The 17,099-nt window shown below is 50.1% G+C and overlaps 1 protein-coding gene across 9 annotated transcripts in view; it reads right to left on the bottom strand.

Annotated features, from left to right (window-relative positions):
- FBXO25 (F-box protein 25) overlaps positions 1-17,099 on the bottom strand; it is a 52,765-nt gene that overhangs the window by 12,581 nt on the left and 23,085 nt on the right. For 5 of the 9 annotated variants that reach the window (XM_040489774.1, XM_040489779.1, XM_040489780.1 and 2 more), the window contains exons 3-5: positions 11,065-11,168; positions 10,101-10,150; positions 7,513-7,626 (exon numbers count right to left, since the gene is read on the bottom strand). In XM_040489774.1, the coding sequence (XP_040345708.1) occupies positions 7,513-7,626; positions 10,101-10,150; positions 11,065-11,168 (268 nt within the window). The remainder of the gene's footprint in view (positions 1-7,512; positions 7,627-10,100; positions 10,151-11,064; positions 11,169-17,099) is intronic. The other 4 variants (XM_040489775.1, XM_040489778.1, XM_040489777.1 and 1 more) reach the window with 2 other exon arrangements.

Below are 17,099 nucleotides of genomic sequence, written 5' to 3'. Positions count from 1 at the left end.
GGACGACAAGCACGTGATCATCTTCGGGGGCAAATCATCCTCCCATCTCTAACATGCTTACACACGTGTGCTCCGCTGCCATGATCACAGACACACACACACGCGTCAGGGCGGGGCCTACAGGTCCTAGCCGATCAAACCAGACGTGTCTGAGACGATCCAGCCCCTCGGCTCCTGCTCCTGATCTGCTCACTGCTGAGCATCTTCCTAGTTTGAAAGTCCTCACAGCCAGCACCGTGGGCTGAACAACACCCGCTTTCTCCTGAGTTCATAACCACATCAGACAGAATTCAGGCCAACTGGGAGGAAGGGATGGGCTCTGTTCCAGGAAGTGCTGCACCAGTGACAGGTCTCCAGCCACCGCGGCCTCCCAGACCTCGCGCCACGGCCCTGCAGACAACCTGCCCGCGTGGCATCGCTACTAAACACAGGTTCCCGCTGCCACAACACGGGGCCTCGGAGACACAGACCAGCCATGCAGACACACGTCTCTTCTGCTCCCCAGAGCACAGAGGGAGGAGGAGGGGAGCGCCCCAGCCCAGCAGTCTGTCCATGTCCCCAAATGCCACTGTGAGGTTTCCAAGTCAGCCAGACTCCCGGGGTGCGTGATGAAGGGCTCCAGGGGCAGTTGGATGGGGTGCGGCCACAGACACGAAGGAGGCTCGCAAAGGGAGTGCCGCCCACTCTTCACTTTTACACAGAGAAGTAACAGTTATTTTTATCTCTACACAGTATCAACTGAGACAACTCCTGTAAGTGAAGTGTCTCCAGGGTCCTCAGCAACCTCAGAGCAGAGAACACGCTGAGGCCAAGCTGGAGGCCTCCTGCCCTCATGAGCACTCCTTCCCCGTGGGGACCAGGGTCCATGGGGCTGCGTCTTCCCAAGCACCCCCCACCACCACCACGGTTTTCCACTATCGTGTAAAATATCCACATGAGACAGACCGGGCCATCACTCACAGGGGCTGGAGGATGGACGGACACCTGCCAGAGACCAGCACATGGGCCTGTGCAAACCCAAGGAAAACCAGAGCAGCCATGGTAACGGGTGACAAGCGACACTTCAGGCTGGAATGGTAATTAGGGGTGTCCGGGGGGCTCAGTCAGTTAAGCGTCCGACCCTTAGTTTTGGCTCAGGTCACGATCTCACGGTGAGTTCGAGCCCCTCGTCACGCTCTGCACTGGCAGGGTGAAGCCTTCTTGGGATTCTCTCTCTCTCTCTGCACTTCTCCTGCTCATGTTCTGCCTCTCAAAATACAACTTAAAATGGTAATTAAGATAAAAGGGCAAAAGACACAATTTACAAAGAAAATACAATGAAACATTAGCCTTTATCTACTTAGATATACAAAGAAAATCTGTTGCAAATTTAATGAAAGTTCGGTGTTTTTCTTTTTTAATGTTTATTATTTTTGAGAGAGAGACAGAGAGACAGACAGCAAGCAGGGGAGGGGGCAGAGAGAGAGGGAGACACAGAATCAGAAGCAGGCTCCAGGCTCTGAGCTGTCAGCACAGACCACAACCCACAGACCACAAGATCATGACCTGAGCTGAAGTCAGCCGTCCAACCGACTGAGCCACCCAGGCGCCCCATGAAAGTTTGTTATGGAGACTTTTATGTATCTCTTCAAATTTGAAAATTCAAAATGAGAAAGATCTGGAAGGATTAACATAACCACCAAATCTTGTTTAAATACAAGCAGAGAAAAATTACATCCTTCAAATAGAGAGTGTGGATTTTTCTCATGGGTCAAGAGAACCCTTACAAAAATCAATTACGAAAATGGCCACAAAGGAAAATGTAACACATTTCAAAGCCACAGAGCACTTAGGGGTCCAACTCTGTCAGAATGTAACAAAACTAGAACTGAATTCAGCTAAATAAAGCGCCAGGGTGCACTCCTGATTAACCGTGGCTCCGAGAGAAAGCTCAAGGCTCCACACATACAGGTATTTCTGAATGATCACACCAGCACAGGGAGGTGCAGAAAGACCAACAAAAAGGGCCAATGAGTTTCCTGTTTAAACGAAGTCTATTACAGACTTTTACATGGGACACTCTTCACGGGCACAGCCACGCCACTGCTCCACCAGCACGTTCACAATCACTGGAAAGCAGAGTGATGACCACAGACACTGTCTGTGGGGCCTGACGTCACTGGCCTCTTACCGCACCCTGGGGCGGGGGGGCATGACTGGGACCATCCACAGAGCTCAGGAAAGTGACATCACAGGGAGCAGAGCCAGGACCTGTGCACAGGCATCTTTCAAACCCAGGCCGTTGCCCCCAACTGCCAGGTTCAAACAGCCCTCAGTGACTCAGAATTTCATGATCTGATTTTTAGAAGTCTTCTCAATTTCACAGCATTTAACAATACAGGAGCACGGCCGAAACTCTGTGAGAGCAGAGAGTTCTAACCAGATGTCACAGGCAGGAGCAGAACCGTTACCCTAACCCTGGATGCGACAGGGCAGTCTGTGCAGAATCCCAGGGAGGGCGTCTGGCAGACGCGGCCAAGGCCTGGGACCCCGTCCCTCTGCTCAAGGGCCAATGGGCATCACAGTTGACACAGGCTGCATTAAAACCAAGCCTCCCATTTGGGAACCGGCTTGAGCAGAAGGTTTGTGAGTCAGGATTTCTACTGCTCGCATTATCCCTTTTCTCCACTTTCCTTGGACTAATAGCCCATGGACCCGCATCTTATTCACAGATTTCTCGAACCGGCAGAAAGAAAGACTGCTATTTCATCTATGTTATACTGTTACACAATTTATAATCTTCCGCATTAAAGGGAGCCTTGGCAGCTCTGATTCTCACACAGGTCATCTCACTGACAGGATCAGCGTGTGGACAGTTGAAGATTAAAGCCGAGGCCGCAGCCCATAGACCCAGGAGAACGACATTGTGGATTTCTAGGTGACGTGCATTCACTGGGAGGACTCACTGTCTAAAGAACCAAAGCCTACGTTCCCAGTGCACTACCATGACCATCAGTTTATGCTATATTGCTTTAAAATGTCAGAGCTACAAGGTCGAATTTAATTTTACTGAGAACAAAATGTCAAGCGAGTTGAAGAGCGCTTCCTTCGACTGAAAGCAGGTGTCTCACAGGTGAAAGCAGGTGTCTCACAAAATACCGATATAAAACAGGAGTTTCTCAAAGTTATAGGCTTTCCGATACTGTTTTAGTAATATACAATTTTAAACAAAAGACACAAACAATAAAACTACCTGCCAACAGTAAGAGAAGGATAAACAGGAAGGGCGTTGGGGACACAGCAGTGAGCAAAGCAGACCAAGTCCCCACGCTCCTGGGGCTCCAGATGGGGACCTGGGCGGTGATGACTGAGGCTCAGAGGCTCTGAAGCAATGACCAAACGGGCACACACAGGCTGCCCACGCAGGAGCCAGACGCTGACCGGGGGGCAGGGACCAGCCACACTGAACTGGCCCGGAAATGTGGCTTCACCACCAGAGAGCACAAGTGTTTACCGCACAGTGTGAATGGAATCTGCTTTACAAGAGTCTCTGAAATGCTGGTTTGGTGGGTTTCCAAATGTGTGCTTAACTTTCTTAAGTAGAATTCTCAAAATCCCACTAAATCTAAGCTCATAAAACTGACCAGAAATGCATCTACTTGTACATGATTTACAAATGGGGTAAATGGACCAGGTATTAAGAACCGTTCACTCACCAGGGGTCACATGTAAGCTGCATCTTGACTTGTCTTTATTTCTTCATCAATAAGGAAACTTCTCAGGCCATATTATGAAATAATAGCTGTGGACAGTCACTTAATGAGAGGAAAATTACTAGTAAGTGAAAACGTTTCAGTTTGCATTGATTTTCTGGGAGTGAAGAAATTTAATAGCTCAATAAATTATGGTAAGGCTCTTTAGTAACAGGCCAGGACAATTTTCACAAACTATTAAAACAAGAAGAAGGTGTTTGTGGATTAGAGCCAGGATTTAAGAGCAGTCTGCCATCACCGATAACCAATCAGCCTGACACTGACATACGGCAGCACCCTCATGACGAGAGAGCAGACAGTGGTGACGAAGGACCATGGTTTCTCAAGTATGCAAACAGCTGGGCGGTGCGGGAGGCGTGAGTGCTGGTGCACACGGGTGTCAGCCCAGAGCAGGAAGTGCTGTCCTGCTCCCCAGCTGCGTGGACAGGAAAGTCAAGACCTGCCCTGGTGCAGGAGGAGGGGGCCGACCCCGTCCCGCACTTGGAGCTCTACGATACGCAGCCCATACCCGCTCACAGGTCTCCCTGGGGGCCCCACCAGCACGCGGGTGCAGAAGTGATGCTCAGCTCAGCCTCTGTTCCACGTCAGCCACAGGTATTGGACACACACGGCACCTAAAGTTAATTTTTCTTCTCCTTCATAAAGTTGAGTGAATGCAGCTCAGATAAACAACATTTACTCCTCAAAATCAGACTGAATTTTTGAAAAATTATTAAAGTAATCTAGATATGAAAACATTTCAATTTTTTAAAAAATTTTTTAATGTTTATTTATTATCGAGAGACAGAGAGAGACAGAGCACGAGCATGGGAGGGGCACAGAGAGGAGGAGACATGGAATCGGAAGCAGGCTCCAGGCTCTGAGCTGTTAGCACAGAGCCCGACACCGGGCTTGAACTCACAGACCACGAGGTCATGACCTGAGCCGAAGTCGGACGCTTAACCAACTGAACCACCCAGGCACCCCTACATCTCAAATATTTCTTCACAGATAATCCCAAGAATGCCTTACCCCCATTACCTACAGGACTGGAGAGGACAACTTAGTCTGAATTTGTTTTTCAGAGGATACTGAATTTTCATTCCTGCCAAGGTGAGAATGAAGGCTATACCCCCACTCCCAACTGCTTACTTTCACTTTGGCAACAGAAACAGTCCATAATTGAACACAAAACTTTTATTCAGAAGACGTGTAATAATTATCCATTAGTCTCAGTTTAAATTTGCTAATTTTAGGGAAACAAAGGGATCTCATGGAATATCGAGAAGTACAAACTCTGAATGTCTTTTACAAATTTTCAAGGAAACATCACTGAATGCCACTGGAAACCTAAGGAAACAATGAAGCATTTCACATCTGGTTTATTTTAACAACACCGACGAGGGCGGACTGCCCAGCATCAACTACGGGAGATCACCTGACAACTCCAAGACAATCCTCTTAGCTGCCGATGTAGGAAGCATTGCTACAAACATTTAAAGCAGCACAGAAACATCAAGCAGTGGCTCCTGCGGGCAAAGCTGGCTGTATCAGTGCAGGTCATGAAGCCCCACGAACCCCTCTCCGGGGCACACACACCCCATGAACCCCTTGGGGCACATGCACTCCTTGAGCCCCTCTCTGGGGCGAACACACGCACCCCACGAGCCCCTCCCTGGGCGCACGCACCCGCTGGGCAACAAGGAAAGGGCCTCCCGGCCAAGCGTGTGGAGGCCCTGCATCTCCACGGAGAAGGTGGCAGCTAGCGGAATGGAGCTGGTGGTGTTGGTGGGAGCAGGGGTGGGGGGGGGGGGGTCCCAGGGTGAAAACCCAGACCGCAACTGGGAGAGGGCAGGAGAGCTGGCATGGGCAGAAAAGGTGCCCGAGGGCCAGTTCTGTGCCTTTGCTTTTAGTGGAAGGTGGGCATAAGTGAGGGGTCTTTGGAGGGGGATGTGAAGGGCAGGGGGCCAGGTGAGAAGGCAAGGATTCTCGCTGGGCAGTGATGGAGACGGGAGGGCCTGCGGGCAGGAGGAGCCACTGAGGCTGGGAGCACTGCCCCTGGGGGCCTCCCCCATCACCTCCCCAGGTCACCAGGTCCCTATGACACTGCCCCCGGGGGCAACAAGGACACGCCCGGTACTGCCAACTGCACGAAACCACGGCAGTTGGCAGTGGACAGTACGTTTTAATTTTATACGTATGCATTTTTTTTATGTGTTAGGGAGAAAATTCGGTTTCACAGGTTTATTGTTTAGGATGAGGCTAAAGTAGGTATTTTCATTTTCAGAAAGATGAAGGACGTGTGAAGAAAGGTTCTTGAGCAGATAAGAGTGCAGCATACAGAGAAAAAAGTTCATGAGGGGTTTGAGCAATGGAAATGCAGGCGTCTGACCGCAGTCCACGGACCCTCCCCCGTCACAGCACCTGGCCCAGTTCTGGAAATGTCTGAGCCTGACCACACAGAGCCCTTTTCCCCGCACCACCCCCCGTCTCTGCCTGGCTGCCAATTTCCAGTACCCCAGCACAAGTGAACTCTCTGGTCAGGGGCGGGGGGGGGGGGGGGGGTGTTAAGAATGGCCAGGACGAAACAACACAGCAGGATCCGAACTTTGGGAGACCACCATGAGGGGACGCCTGGGAGGCTCAGTCGGTTAAGCGTCCGACTTCAGCTCAGGTCATGATCTCGCAGTTTGTGGGTTCGAGCCCCACATCTATCTGGCTCTGTGCTGACAGCTCAGAGCCTGGAGTCTGCTTCAGATTCTGTGTCTCCCTCTCTCTGCCCTTCTTCCGCTCATACTCTCTCAAAAATAAATAAATATTAAAAAAAAAAAAAAGGGAGAGAGAGACAAAGAGCACCATGGGGAAATACCTACAGGAAAACAGACCCTTGTGCAGACGTATGGTTTTCCTGGACCCTGGATTCTTGCCACTGTGACGGGGCTGGGTCACATGCCAGCACCTCACCTGGAGAAGAGGTGAGCAGCAGCCACGCCCCGATGGCCAGTGTGTACTGGGTGACAACTCAGAACACACTCTGGCCCTGGTGCTGGAACCTCCCGGCCATGGGGCCCCACGTGCTGGTCACTCTCGATGCCCTGGCCAACTGTGACCACGGCCAAACCAAGCAGGTACCATTACCTCAGGTGTCAAGTTATTTAACCCCCAATATTCTTGTCCTTCCGCTCACGCTTTTGACTTCCTAAGAGCTGTTACTAGGGAAATACTTCCAATGTGTCACAGCCCTATTTAAAAACCCAAAATTAACAGCATCGCAAACCATCACTTACACTTTGCCTACAACATTACAGGTGACACGTGCTCCTTTTGAGCCAAGACAGAAACTCCTTCTCCGAGGAGACAATCCACACACTCAAGGCCTCTGTGGAGATCTACTCTGATGAACCCCTTTCTCCTACCAGCTTGCTGCCTGTTGGCACGCTTACGACAAACACCAAGCACAAAACGCATGTGACATCATCAGGTCAGAGTCTCACGGAAGACCTGCTCTTCCCTTTGTCCCTCTGACTGCGATGACCCCAACAGACCAGACCGCCCGGTGCGTGTAGCCGGTGAACCCGCAGTGCAGGGTGGCCCAGAAGAAAGCACGTGGGACACGGGGCACCCAAAACCCCCGTTATTTCTGTTTTCTCCTCAATGTCTCCCCGTGCTCTCTGCTGCCATCTGCACCACTGCCAGACGTGCTCAGACGCCTGTACACCCGTCACCTCAAAAACCAGGCAACAAAGTGTCATCAAAATGGCTTTTGAAACAGAAGACTTACCTTGACCACGTAATTGAACCTCCGAATATCCTGAATTGCACTGGAGAAGTCTAAGCGATTAAAAGCCTCTCCCAAAGTACAATAGCCGTGCCTCTGGAAACAGACACAGAACAGCTGAAATCCATAATTAGTCAATTAGTCAAAATCAAGTCAGTTAATGTGAATGAGTCAGTGCAAATTTTTTTTGAATTTCGGCAAAGGGCATTTGTTTTTATGACTTATTCCATATTCGGATGAACATGGAGTGAAACAGCAATGCTCAGCGGAAGCCATTTATACTCAAGACGTGACACGCTGCCATTTTATACCACTGTTGACACAAATACTACATATCTTGTTGATTTCTCCTGTTGGAACACGTGGGGGGCTGAAGTCACAATGCAACACGTATCATGAAGCGCCTACATCTGCCGGGCTGTCGTGAAGACCGGAGGGTTACGGAGGCCCGGGTTGAGGCGCCCAATCCCCCCGCAGCTCCAGAAGGCGTTCAGCCACACAGGACAGAGGACAAGGCCCAGGGCTGAGGGCACTACATGCAATTTCCAAGTGGGGGCAGGGGATATTGGGCAGCGAAACCCAGGAGCTGATCATCAGACCCACACGGCCCAGAGTACAAGGAAACAGGTGAAATACAGAATCGTTTTCAGTACTGAAAGCAGTGCCATTTGGCTCAGCTGTTTGTCCTTCACGACGCACCTGACACTCTACAGTCTGTAGAGACCCATACCGTGGGTTTCAGGAGTCAGTTCCACTCGATCTTCTGTGTCTCAAGTACCGAGAGTATAGATTTTTTTCAGTTCGCAGTTGTGGGGTTAGATGAGCTGCTGATAACCCTAGAAACACGAGGTGGCACCCTCTCCCTCTCATCCTAATGAGGCAGGAAGGGGCTGGCAGAGCAGCATCTGATGGAAGATGCCCCGCAAAGGAGGATTTGGTTTTGCACCCGAACCCCAAGCCCACTCCTACTGTGTGCAGAACCCCAAGCCCAGTCCTAATGTGTGCAGAACCCCAAGCACACTCCTACTGTGTGCAGAACCCCAAGCACACTCCTACTGTGTGCAGAACCCCAAGCACAGTCCTACTGTGTGCACAACCCCAAGCCCAGTCCTACTGTGTGCAGAACCCCAAGCACAGTCCTATTATGTTCACACACAATACTCGTTATTAAGGAACACAATACTCGTTATTGAGGAGTATCTGCTACAGGCACAATATTTTCCTGGGAGTTGTGCAGGAAGCAAAGAGTAATTATAGATTATAATCTGAAATCAATCACTGCTGATACTTCCACGTTAATTCCTTTGTCTTCTCAATCAACTCTAAATGCCCATGGCCACAGACGCCTTTCCAGGTAGTCACCATGTCACAACAGCCTCTTCTATTCTGAGGAATTAAATCTGATTCACAGACTGCAGAACACAGTTTGGACCACACGAGCCCACCCACCCGTGTGGGGGCCCAGAACCACACGTGGAGCCGCAAACAGGCTGTGGGGCGGCCACAGCTGGCGCTAAATGTACAGATGCACGCCGCTGTGCAGGGAGAGGGGCTGGCTGTGAGTCACGACCCCACACCCTCCTGAGATGGCCTGTGTCCCTGCCACACCTCTGCAGCCTCATGACAAACTCCCCCTGTTGTTTACGTATCCCAAACGGATGTGTGTTCTGTAGTCAGTGTGGCAATACAGAGCAAACGAAAAATTAAAGTCTTTCAGAAGCTCACGCTACTCAGATTCTGCCACAGGCTCTTCTGATGGTGTCTCACTCCGAGTGGCCGTGAGCTGAGCACTGTCTCAGACCACATGTGACAGTATGAACCAGCACCCGACAGGGCCAATGTATCTTCTGTTTCAGAAGCCAACCTGGAAGCCTATCGGGAGCCGGGCTAGTTTCAGAACATCCACTAATAACATTTAACTGGAACATTTAATAACTAATAACTGGAACATTTAACTTAAATATATACTAACCATCTGCTCCCTAAATTAAATTATTCTCCCGGCAGCGGCAGGAGAAGGCAAATGCGGATTCTGAGAATGCAAAAGGAAGGAGGCTTCCCTGGATACTAAACAGAGAAAACGGAAGCAGAGTTGAAGTCAACTGTTTCCGGCTCAAGGAAAAGCTGCAGCCAGCTAGAGGACAGGAGGGGCGTGGCTCACCCCGCTCCCCAAGCTCAGACTTGACCACAACGTCCCGCTCGTACTCGACGGGGCGGTGCGCACCAAGGCTCCCACCAGCCACGGCACACGACAACGAGGGTACACATCCCACCAGTACACAGGTTCTCATCGACAGTTTCTGGGGAGTCATGGGGAAAAAAGTCAAACTGTCTGAAGGTCCGCACTTGCTCCAAAACAGCCCTTCTGTCGATTCAGATCTGTACGGGTACTAACCACACACCGCACGTGCACAGGTACGAACATGTGTGCACGCACACACGCGAATCACCGCTTCAAAGATCCTATGTTTTCACCTACTAGAATGTGAACTGTAGATCCACACTGGAAAAGAAATCATTTATTTAATAGGACGTTATGTATTCAACAGAAACAATACCAAATATACTCTTACTTAAAACAGAATACTTACTTCTCTCGTGCTTTCTTTATGGACATAGATCCATTTCTCACGATAAAAACCTAGAATAAAAATTAACTTTGTTTTTAAAACCTGGCAAATCATTCAAAGTGAAGATTTTTAAGGAACTTCCAACAATTGCACGTGCTAACAAAATTATGTGACTCATCACATAGATAAGAGATGCCTTCACCTGGTTAAACGTAAACAGAACTACTTTGTTTCCTAACATCAGTGTAAGAGGTGCTGAAACACCTTTACATGAACAATTATTTAAGACAGCACCACGTCTTAGTAACTTAGAAGAAAATAGCGTCTGAACATCGGCAGTAATACCAAAACATAAGACTATAAAAATGTGATTGTCAATTCTTATGTCTCCTAATAAAAATTCTTCTTTTCTTGCCTTTTTCATACACCTCAAATCCCAGAGCTTCAAGGACCATGATGATGCTGGTATCTATAAGACCCTATCTTGGTCAGTAGCCTGATTACCCCCGAACTGTTCTCATGCCTCCCTCTGTGCTGCAGAGCAGAGTGGCGCCTGTCAGCCTGTCACGTAGGCGAGGTACTGCCACCAGGCTCCCAGATCCGTACCCCCGCCCCCAGCCTACACACTTCTGGGTGTTCCTAATCCACCTCTGCCTGGGGTCTCCTGGACACAAGCCCACACTCAAGACGTCCTGCGGTCCGGCCTCCTTGTGTGGGAGCGAGCTGGTGCACTGAACCACGAACATGCTCAGGCATTCAGACGTATGAGCTGTTCTGTGGGCTTTGTTATCTTCTGTTGTTGCAAAGCTTACTAAAGAAATGGTTAAGCTGTGAACAGTCTGATGACTAAGTGGGCAACACTGGATATAGTGGCCATTCGCATATCACCTCTTATTTCTTAAGACAGCACGGTCAAAACGATGTAGTAGATCAATAATAGTAAACATGTAAAAAGTCATAAAATTATTAGTAAAAGTGATCTTACATTGAGTATTTGTATCGTTTCTAAAATGATCCTTTTTCCTCTTTTTGGATGTGTATTCCTGCTCTTCATTACTGAATATTTCTTCATCGTCACTATTTAAGATACTGAAATAAAGACACATTTTATTAGATACTTTTACAGGGATTATCTTCATTTGACTTTTCTTTTATTAAAAAAAAAAGATAATATTGGCTTGCCATTCAGGAGACCAAAATAAAGACTGTGTTAAATTCTGAAAGCAACCAGTAACTTTCAAAAGCAGCATATCACAGGTTTGAAATTACAAGGCTAATGCCTCGTGTATTTTTTGATTTGAGAAATCTGAGATTTCTCCTGGTTCTTTTGAAAATGTGCTACCAGGAAGGACCGAATATGTTTCAGACTCTCTCTGGCTCAACCAAGGTGGTTTCAGACTTCGGAGCACTTTACTACAACACAGAGATCATAAACGCTCTGGAGAAATGGTAAATCACTGACGTGACTTGCCATTTCCCTGCTCCAGTGTTGAGGACACACACTCAACATGTCTGTTGGCCTCCCACATGTTCCAAGACTTCCCCAGAACCACTACCACACAGGAGCATTTTCTTAGCATCAACCAAATAACGCTGTTAGGGCACCTAACTGAAGCCAAGGGAATGAAAATGTTCCTTTCTCCACTTTAAATACATCTAATTAAGAGCTTCCCAATTTTTCTTTTCTTTCTGGCTAAAACACGGAAACAAAATTTAAAAAGGTAACCTAACAACCTGAACACGCTTTCTTTCAAAAGATAATTTATAGTTATAAAAATAACATAAAATAGCTCGAAACGCCTCAAGAGTAAAGACGCAGACAATTTTTATTTTCAACACACTGGCGTTGGGTTGATTTTGGTCTGCAATCAGGGAAAGGCTGGCTGGCGGAGGTCCCGGCCCAATGCCCGAGCTGAGGACTAGCACCGCTGCTTCCCCAGCTCGCTCAACAAGAAGGCTGCATGAGGCTCCTTTCACTAACCAGCTGCATGTGCCAAGGGAATCTATTCATCACAGTCAAAACAGACTTAAACCTCACTGCGGATAGTTGTAAATCATCAAGATGAGCACAAGTGTGTTTACAAAAACACGTAAAAGCTCTCCATTCAGCGCGGGCGTTAAATAACACCAACTCGTCGAAGCTGGTGGGTCCTTGTGTCGCATCTTTGATCTTACGCTGGCTGGTTGTCATTGATCCAGATCCTGAACACAGGAGCTTTCAAAGCTGTGCAGCCTGGCTTTTCTAACTACAATCTCGACCACACCAAGGAAAAGCATACAGCTCCTGTTCTCCACAAAGTATGCCCCAGCAACGACAGAGGCAGCACAGGCGGAGCAGAGCAGAGGAGGCAGGCCTGGGTGGCACCCCAGACTCTGCCCTGGAGGGTGGCCCCCAGATCCTTCTACACCTGTAGGGAGGAACGGTCCCCTTTCATTCGTGGGACACATGGGCAGGACTGGTTGCATGAGCCATGTCCTTCCAGCAGGCAGACCACAAGTGGTGTGGACTGGGGCCACTGGAGCACGCGGAACATGGAGTCAACCTGCTTGGCTGTGTGGGCAGCGAAGGAGCCCAGCAGACCTCGGTCAGGACCCTGGGATCTGCACCAGACACGGCACCACCCCGCCACGTCTCACACCTAGTAGGACAGCTCCTATAAACCACCCAGAAAATAACAAGTGTTGACAAGGACACAGAGAAACCAGAGCCCCCTGTGCTGGTGGGAATGAAAAAGGGCAGCCTCTTTAGAAAACACATATTCGCAGTGATTCCTCAAGAAAGTAAGCACAGATCCACGGGACGGCCCAGCAGTCCCACTGCACAGCGTGTGCCTGAACGATGTGAGTCTCCAGGACGTGTCTGCAAGCCCACACTCACGGCGGCTGGAAGATGACAGCACCTCACGCCTGTGCACAGGCAGACGGACAAGCCAAACGCAACATGGTCCACACACACAGTGCAGCATTATTCGGCTTAAAGCAGAAGGAAATCCTGGCACACCCTAGATGGTGGGTGAGCCCTAAGGACGTCACAGGAGGTGAAGGAGACTGGTCATAAAAGGACAAACCCCGAGTGATTCCGAGTCTCCGAGGGACACAGGGCCATGGAACCCGCAGAGTCAGAAAGCAGAGGGCACCTGCTGGGCTGGGGAGGGGGTGGGGATTCACTTACGAGGAACCCAGCCTCTATCCTTGAGGGGGAGCAGGGAGGGAGTAGGGACAGCTGCAAAGCCGCAGGAACACGAGGCCACCACACATCGACCCTCTCTTCACCTACTGCTCAGCCCCCTCACCCACCTCCGATTAAAGAGTGTAAACCCCAGTGGGACATGATCTCAGGAGCAAGCAGGCCAGGATGATAAACCCAGTCCCACTGTGACTGGTGTCCTCACGGAGGAGCTCCGGCCAGCCACCTGGCACGTCCCAGTGTGCACACCGCAGCTGGCGGCCCCCGATGCTCCCGTCGCCTGGACAAGTCATACATCCAACCCAGAAGCCCATCTGGAACTGCATCTGCGTCACCAACTCCCTGCCCCTTCTGATTCACCCAGTCTTCCCCCCACCAGCACGCTACAGACCTACAGCGATCGACCGCGCGCACCGCCCCCTTCCCCCCCACCCAATGTGCCGCACATCTCCAGTGTGCACCCATTTTCCTCCCTCCAAGGGTGCTGCAGATCTCCGGTGTTCACCCCATCTTCCCTGATCGTGCTACAGGTCTCCTGTGTGCACCGTCTTCCCCCCAGAGCACCACAAATCTCCTGTGAGCACCCCGTCTTCCCTCCAGCGCACCACACATCTCCGGTGCACACCCCATCTCCCCCCCAGCACACCACAGATCTCCTGTGTGCACCCCATCTTCCCCCCAGCAACCACAGATCTCCTGTGTGCACCCCGTCTTCCCCCCAGCGCACCACAGCACCACAGATGTCCAGCGTGTGCCGTTTCCCTTGAGTACAATACAGACTTACAGAATTCAAAGTAACGTGTACCTTTTCTCATTCCTAGGACTTTCCTTAGGAACTGTAGCACCTGCTCTGATCCCACTGCCTGAAATGAGAACCTTATATAAACCAGGTGTGTCCACTATTGCATTGGGTTGATTAGAAGCCCTCCAGAACATGTCCAAGTGCTGACCCCGACATCTGCGGTTGTGACCCTAACTATCCTCATGAAGGTTTTGTGCCCCTTGCTCCAGCTCTTCTTCTTCTAGTGAGAACATTCGTTTGCTTGATGTTGTTCAAGAGACCCCTTAACCTAACCTCATTTTTGAAAAACACCTGGGTGTTTTCCATTCCCGTCTTCCATGTCACGGTGTTCTTCTGCAACCACGCCCCTGGTGTGGAGTCCCTCCGTTCCTGTACTCTTCAGCTCTGACTGGTTCTTTTTTATATTTTTTGCCTCTGCTGAAGGTCTCACCGAGTTCATCCACCCTTCTCTCCAGCGGAGTGAGCACATTTACGGCTGTTACTTTCAACTCTTCATCAGACACACTGCTTACCACTGTTTCATTTAGTCCTTTCACCAAGGTTTTGTCTTGTTCCTTCTTTTGGAACATATTCCTCACTCTCCCCCTTTTGCTTGACTTTGTGTTTTCCTGAATTAGGCTCATTGTCCTAAACTTGAGGGAAAGGTTCTGCGTATGATCATCCCCTGGGTAGACTATGTGTCTGGTGATGCTGGCTGACTGGACGGAGCTGTGGCCGGTGTGAGCTAGGGTCACGGGGCCCTCTAAGCAGGGGCTCCCTGGCAGGATGGCCAGAAATGGCAGTGGGCTGTGACAGCCCTGAGGCTCCCCGTGCAGCACGGACTCTGGCAGGATGGCTGAAGTGGGTGTCAACCAGGGTGCCCCAGGCTGTGTACAGCCGGCAGGGTACCCCGGCAGAGTGGCCAGGGTCGGGGGAGTGCAGATGGAGGGCCTGCAAGAGGGCCTGCAAGAGGGACTGCAAGAGCAGAAGTGGGCACTGGCTGGGGTGGTCCCTGGGCTCTCCACACAGAGGGCATCGTGACAAGACAGCTGAAGGTGCTGTGGGTGCAGGCTGGTGCTTGGTGCAGGGGGTGCCCCAGTAGGGGGTCTGGAGCCAAAGCGAGCATCAGCTGGGGGGCCCTGGAGCAGCCCAGCCAGCATCAGAAGCCAAACTGATGCGGGTCTGGAGCCTCCTGGGGCACACTGTGCAGGAGGAGGGCTGCTGGTGTGGGCTAATGGCCAGTGAGGACTTCTGGACCCAACCCCCACCCACACTCTCCAGGTCGGGGGAACATAAACCATAGGACTCACAGTTCCTCAGACCCAGAGAGTTCCAGCAGCTCGCCACTGTTGGGTAAAATTTGAAGGATGGCTCTTTTATAAACTAGCTCATCTTTTAAACTGCACCTTTTTTCTGAGCTCAAAACAGACAAATGTGCTACAGGTCCCTCAGCACTGTCCCTGCCCACTGCGGCCCACAGCCTGGGGGTGGGGTCCCTTCCCTGTACAGTCTCTATCTTCCGTGGTGCAGAAGTTGTTCAGTCAGCCCTCAGCTCTTCCTCAACAGGAATTGCTGGGTTAATAGCGGTGGGTTTGGGGTGTCCTGGAGGAGGTGAAGTCAGGGTCTCCCTATGTCGCCACCGTGGCCCAGGACCAATCCCAATCACAACCTAATTTGGAAAAAGGATCCCTGGTGACGTATTCAAGGGAAGGACCCCGAGATAAAAATCATCCTGAATTAACCACGTGGGCCCTAAATCCAATGGCTGGTGCCCTTATAAGAAGAGGAGAGGCCACAGGGAGACAGACAGGGACAAGGCTGTGTGACAGTGGAGACAGCAGCTGGAGTGATGTGGCCACAAGCCAAGGGATGCCGAGATTGCTGGCAAGTGCCACAACCCGGAGAGCCCCCCCCACCCCCCAAAGCCTGTAGACACCTGCACTTTGGACTCCTGGCTTCCAAAACCATTAAAATCTCTGCTGTCTTGTCTTGGGCTGCTGATTTCACGGTTATGGCAGCCACAGAAAATGAGGGCAGTTACCAATCTTTTAAAATTAGTTCAGGCTGATATTAACCTTGAAAACACACATGTGCTATCAATTCTACTATTGAATACGGAAGACACTGGGAGAGAAAAACTCTGCAGACACTGCCTCATGAGAAACATTTTATAAACCAAAGCAAACATCACATACACAATGTGGCCATTTTTACCCAAACAAAACACAGTGAAGCCCTCGTGCACAGTCACTAATACATGGTCCCCAGGTGGGCTTCCTTTGGCATCTCTTTCAGAATCCCGGCAGGAACTGGACGGCATGTCAGCTCCTGCCCCCGATGCACCACACTCTGCTCTAACAGCTGCTAATCACTGTTTTCCCTTACACTTCGATTCATCAGTGGTTGCCTATTAAACTCAGCTTTTTATCCACACATTTTCCAAAACAGATCAAGGGTTATAGCATCTTCTCTTGCTAGCCAAACACCCACATTTACTCATCTATCTATTTAAAGTCACTTTATTACACCAGATTATTAGTCTGTCTTACAAAAAGAGATTTTAAAAGAAAAAGTTGAATTTATTTGTTTTTAAGAAATGATGAAAAGCTGGGGCGCCTGGGTGGCTCAGTCGGTTAAGCCTCTGACTCTTGATTTCAGCTCAGGTCATGATCTCACGGTTTGTGAGTTCAAGCCCCATGTCAGGCTCTGCGCTGACAGCTCAGAGCCTGCTTGGGATTCTCACTTTCTCCCTCTCTTTGCCCCTCCTCTGCTCAGGTGCTCTCTTTCTCTCAAAATAAATAAACAAACATTTAAAAAAATAAAAAGAAATGATGAAAAACTGTTTTCAGTTTTTAGCAACAATATTGCTAAATCTCGTACCCAACACCCTCAAGGACCGTGAGGCAGGCGTGTTCCGTGGAGCACACTGGGCAGGCGGGAGCCTTTCAGTCTCACGGTTCGCCCAGCAAGGAGAAGCCCCAGCCTGCACACACCATGTGCTCTTGCGAAGGAAACACGGTCTGTCAGAGGTTCAGAGTGGAGCTCCCTGAGC

Source organism: Herpailurus yagouaroundi, unplaced genomic scaffold (assembly GCF_014898765.1).
Source record: "Herpailurus yagouaroundi ecotype Mexico unplaced genomic scaffold, PumYag 181, whole genome shotgun sequence".
Taxonomy (NCBI): Eukaryota; Metazoa; Chordata; class Mammalia; order Carnivora; family Felidae; genus Herpailurus; species Herpailurus yagouaroundi.
This window is presented reverse-complemented; position numbering and strand designations above follow the sequence as displayed.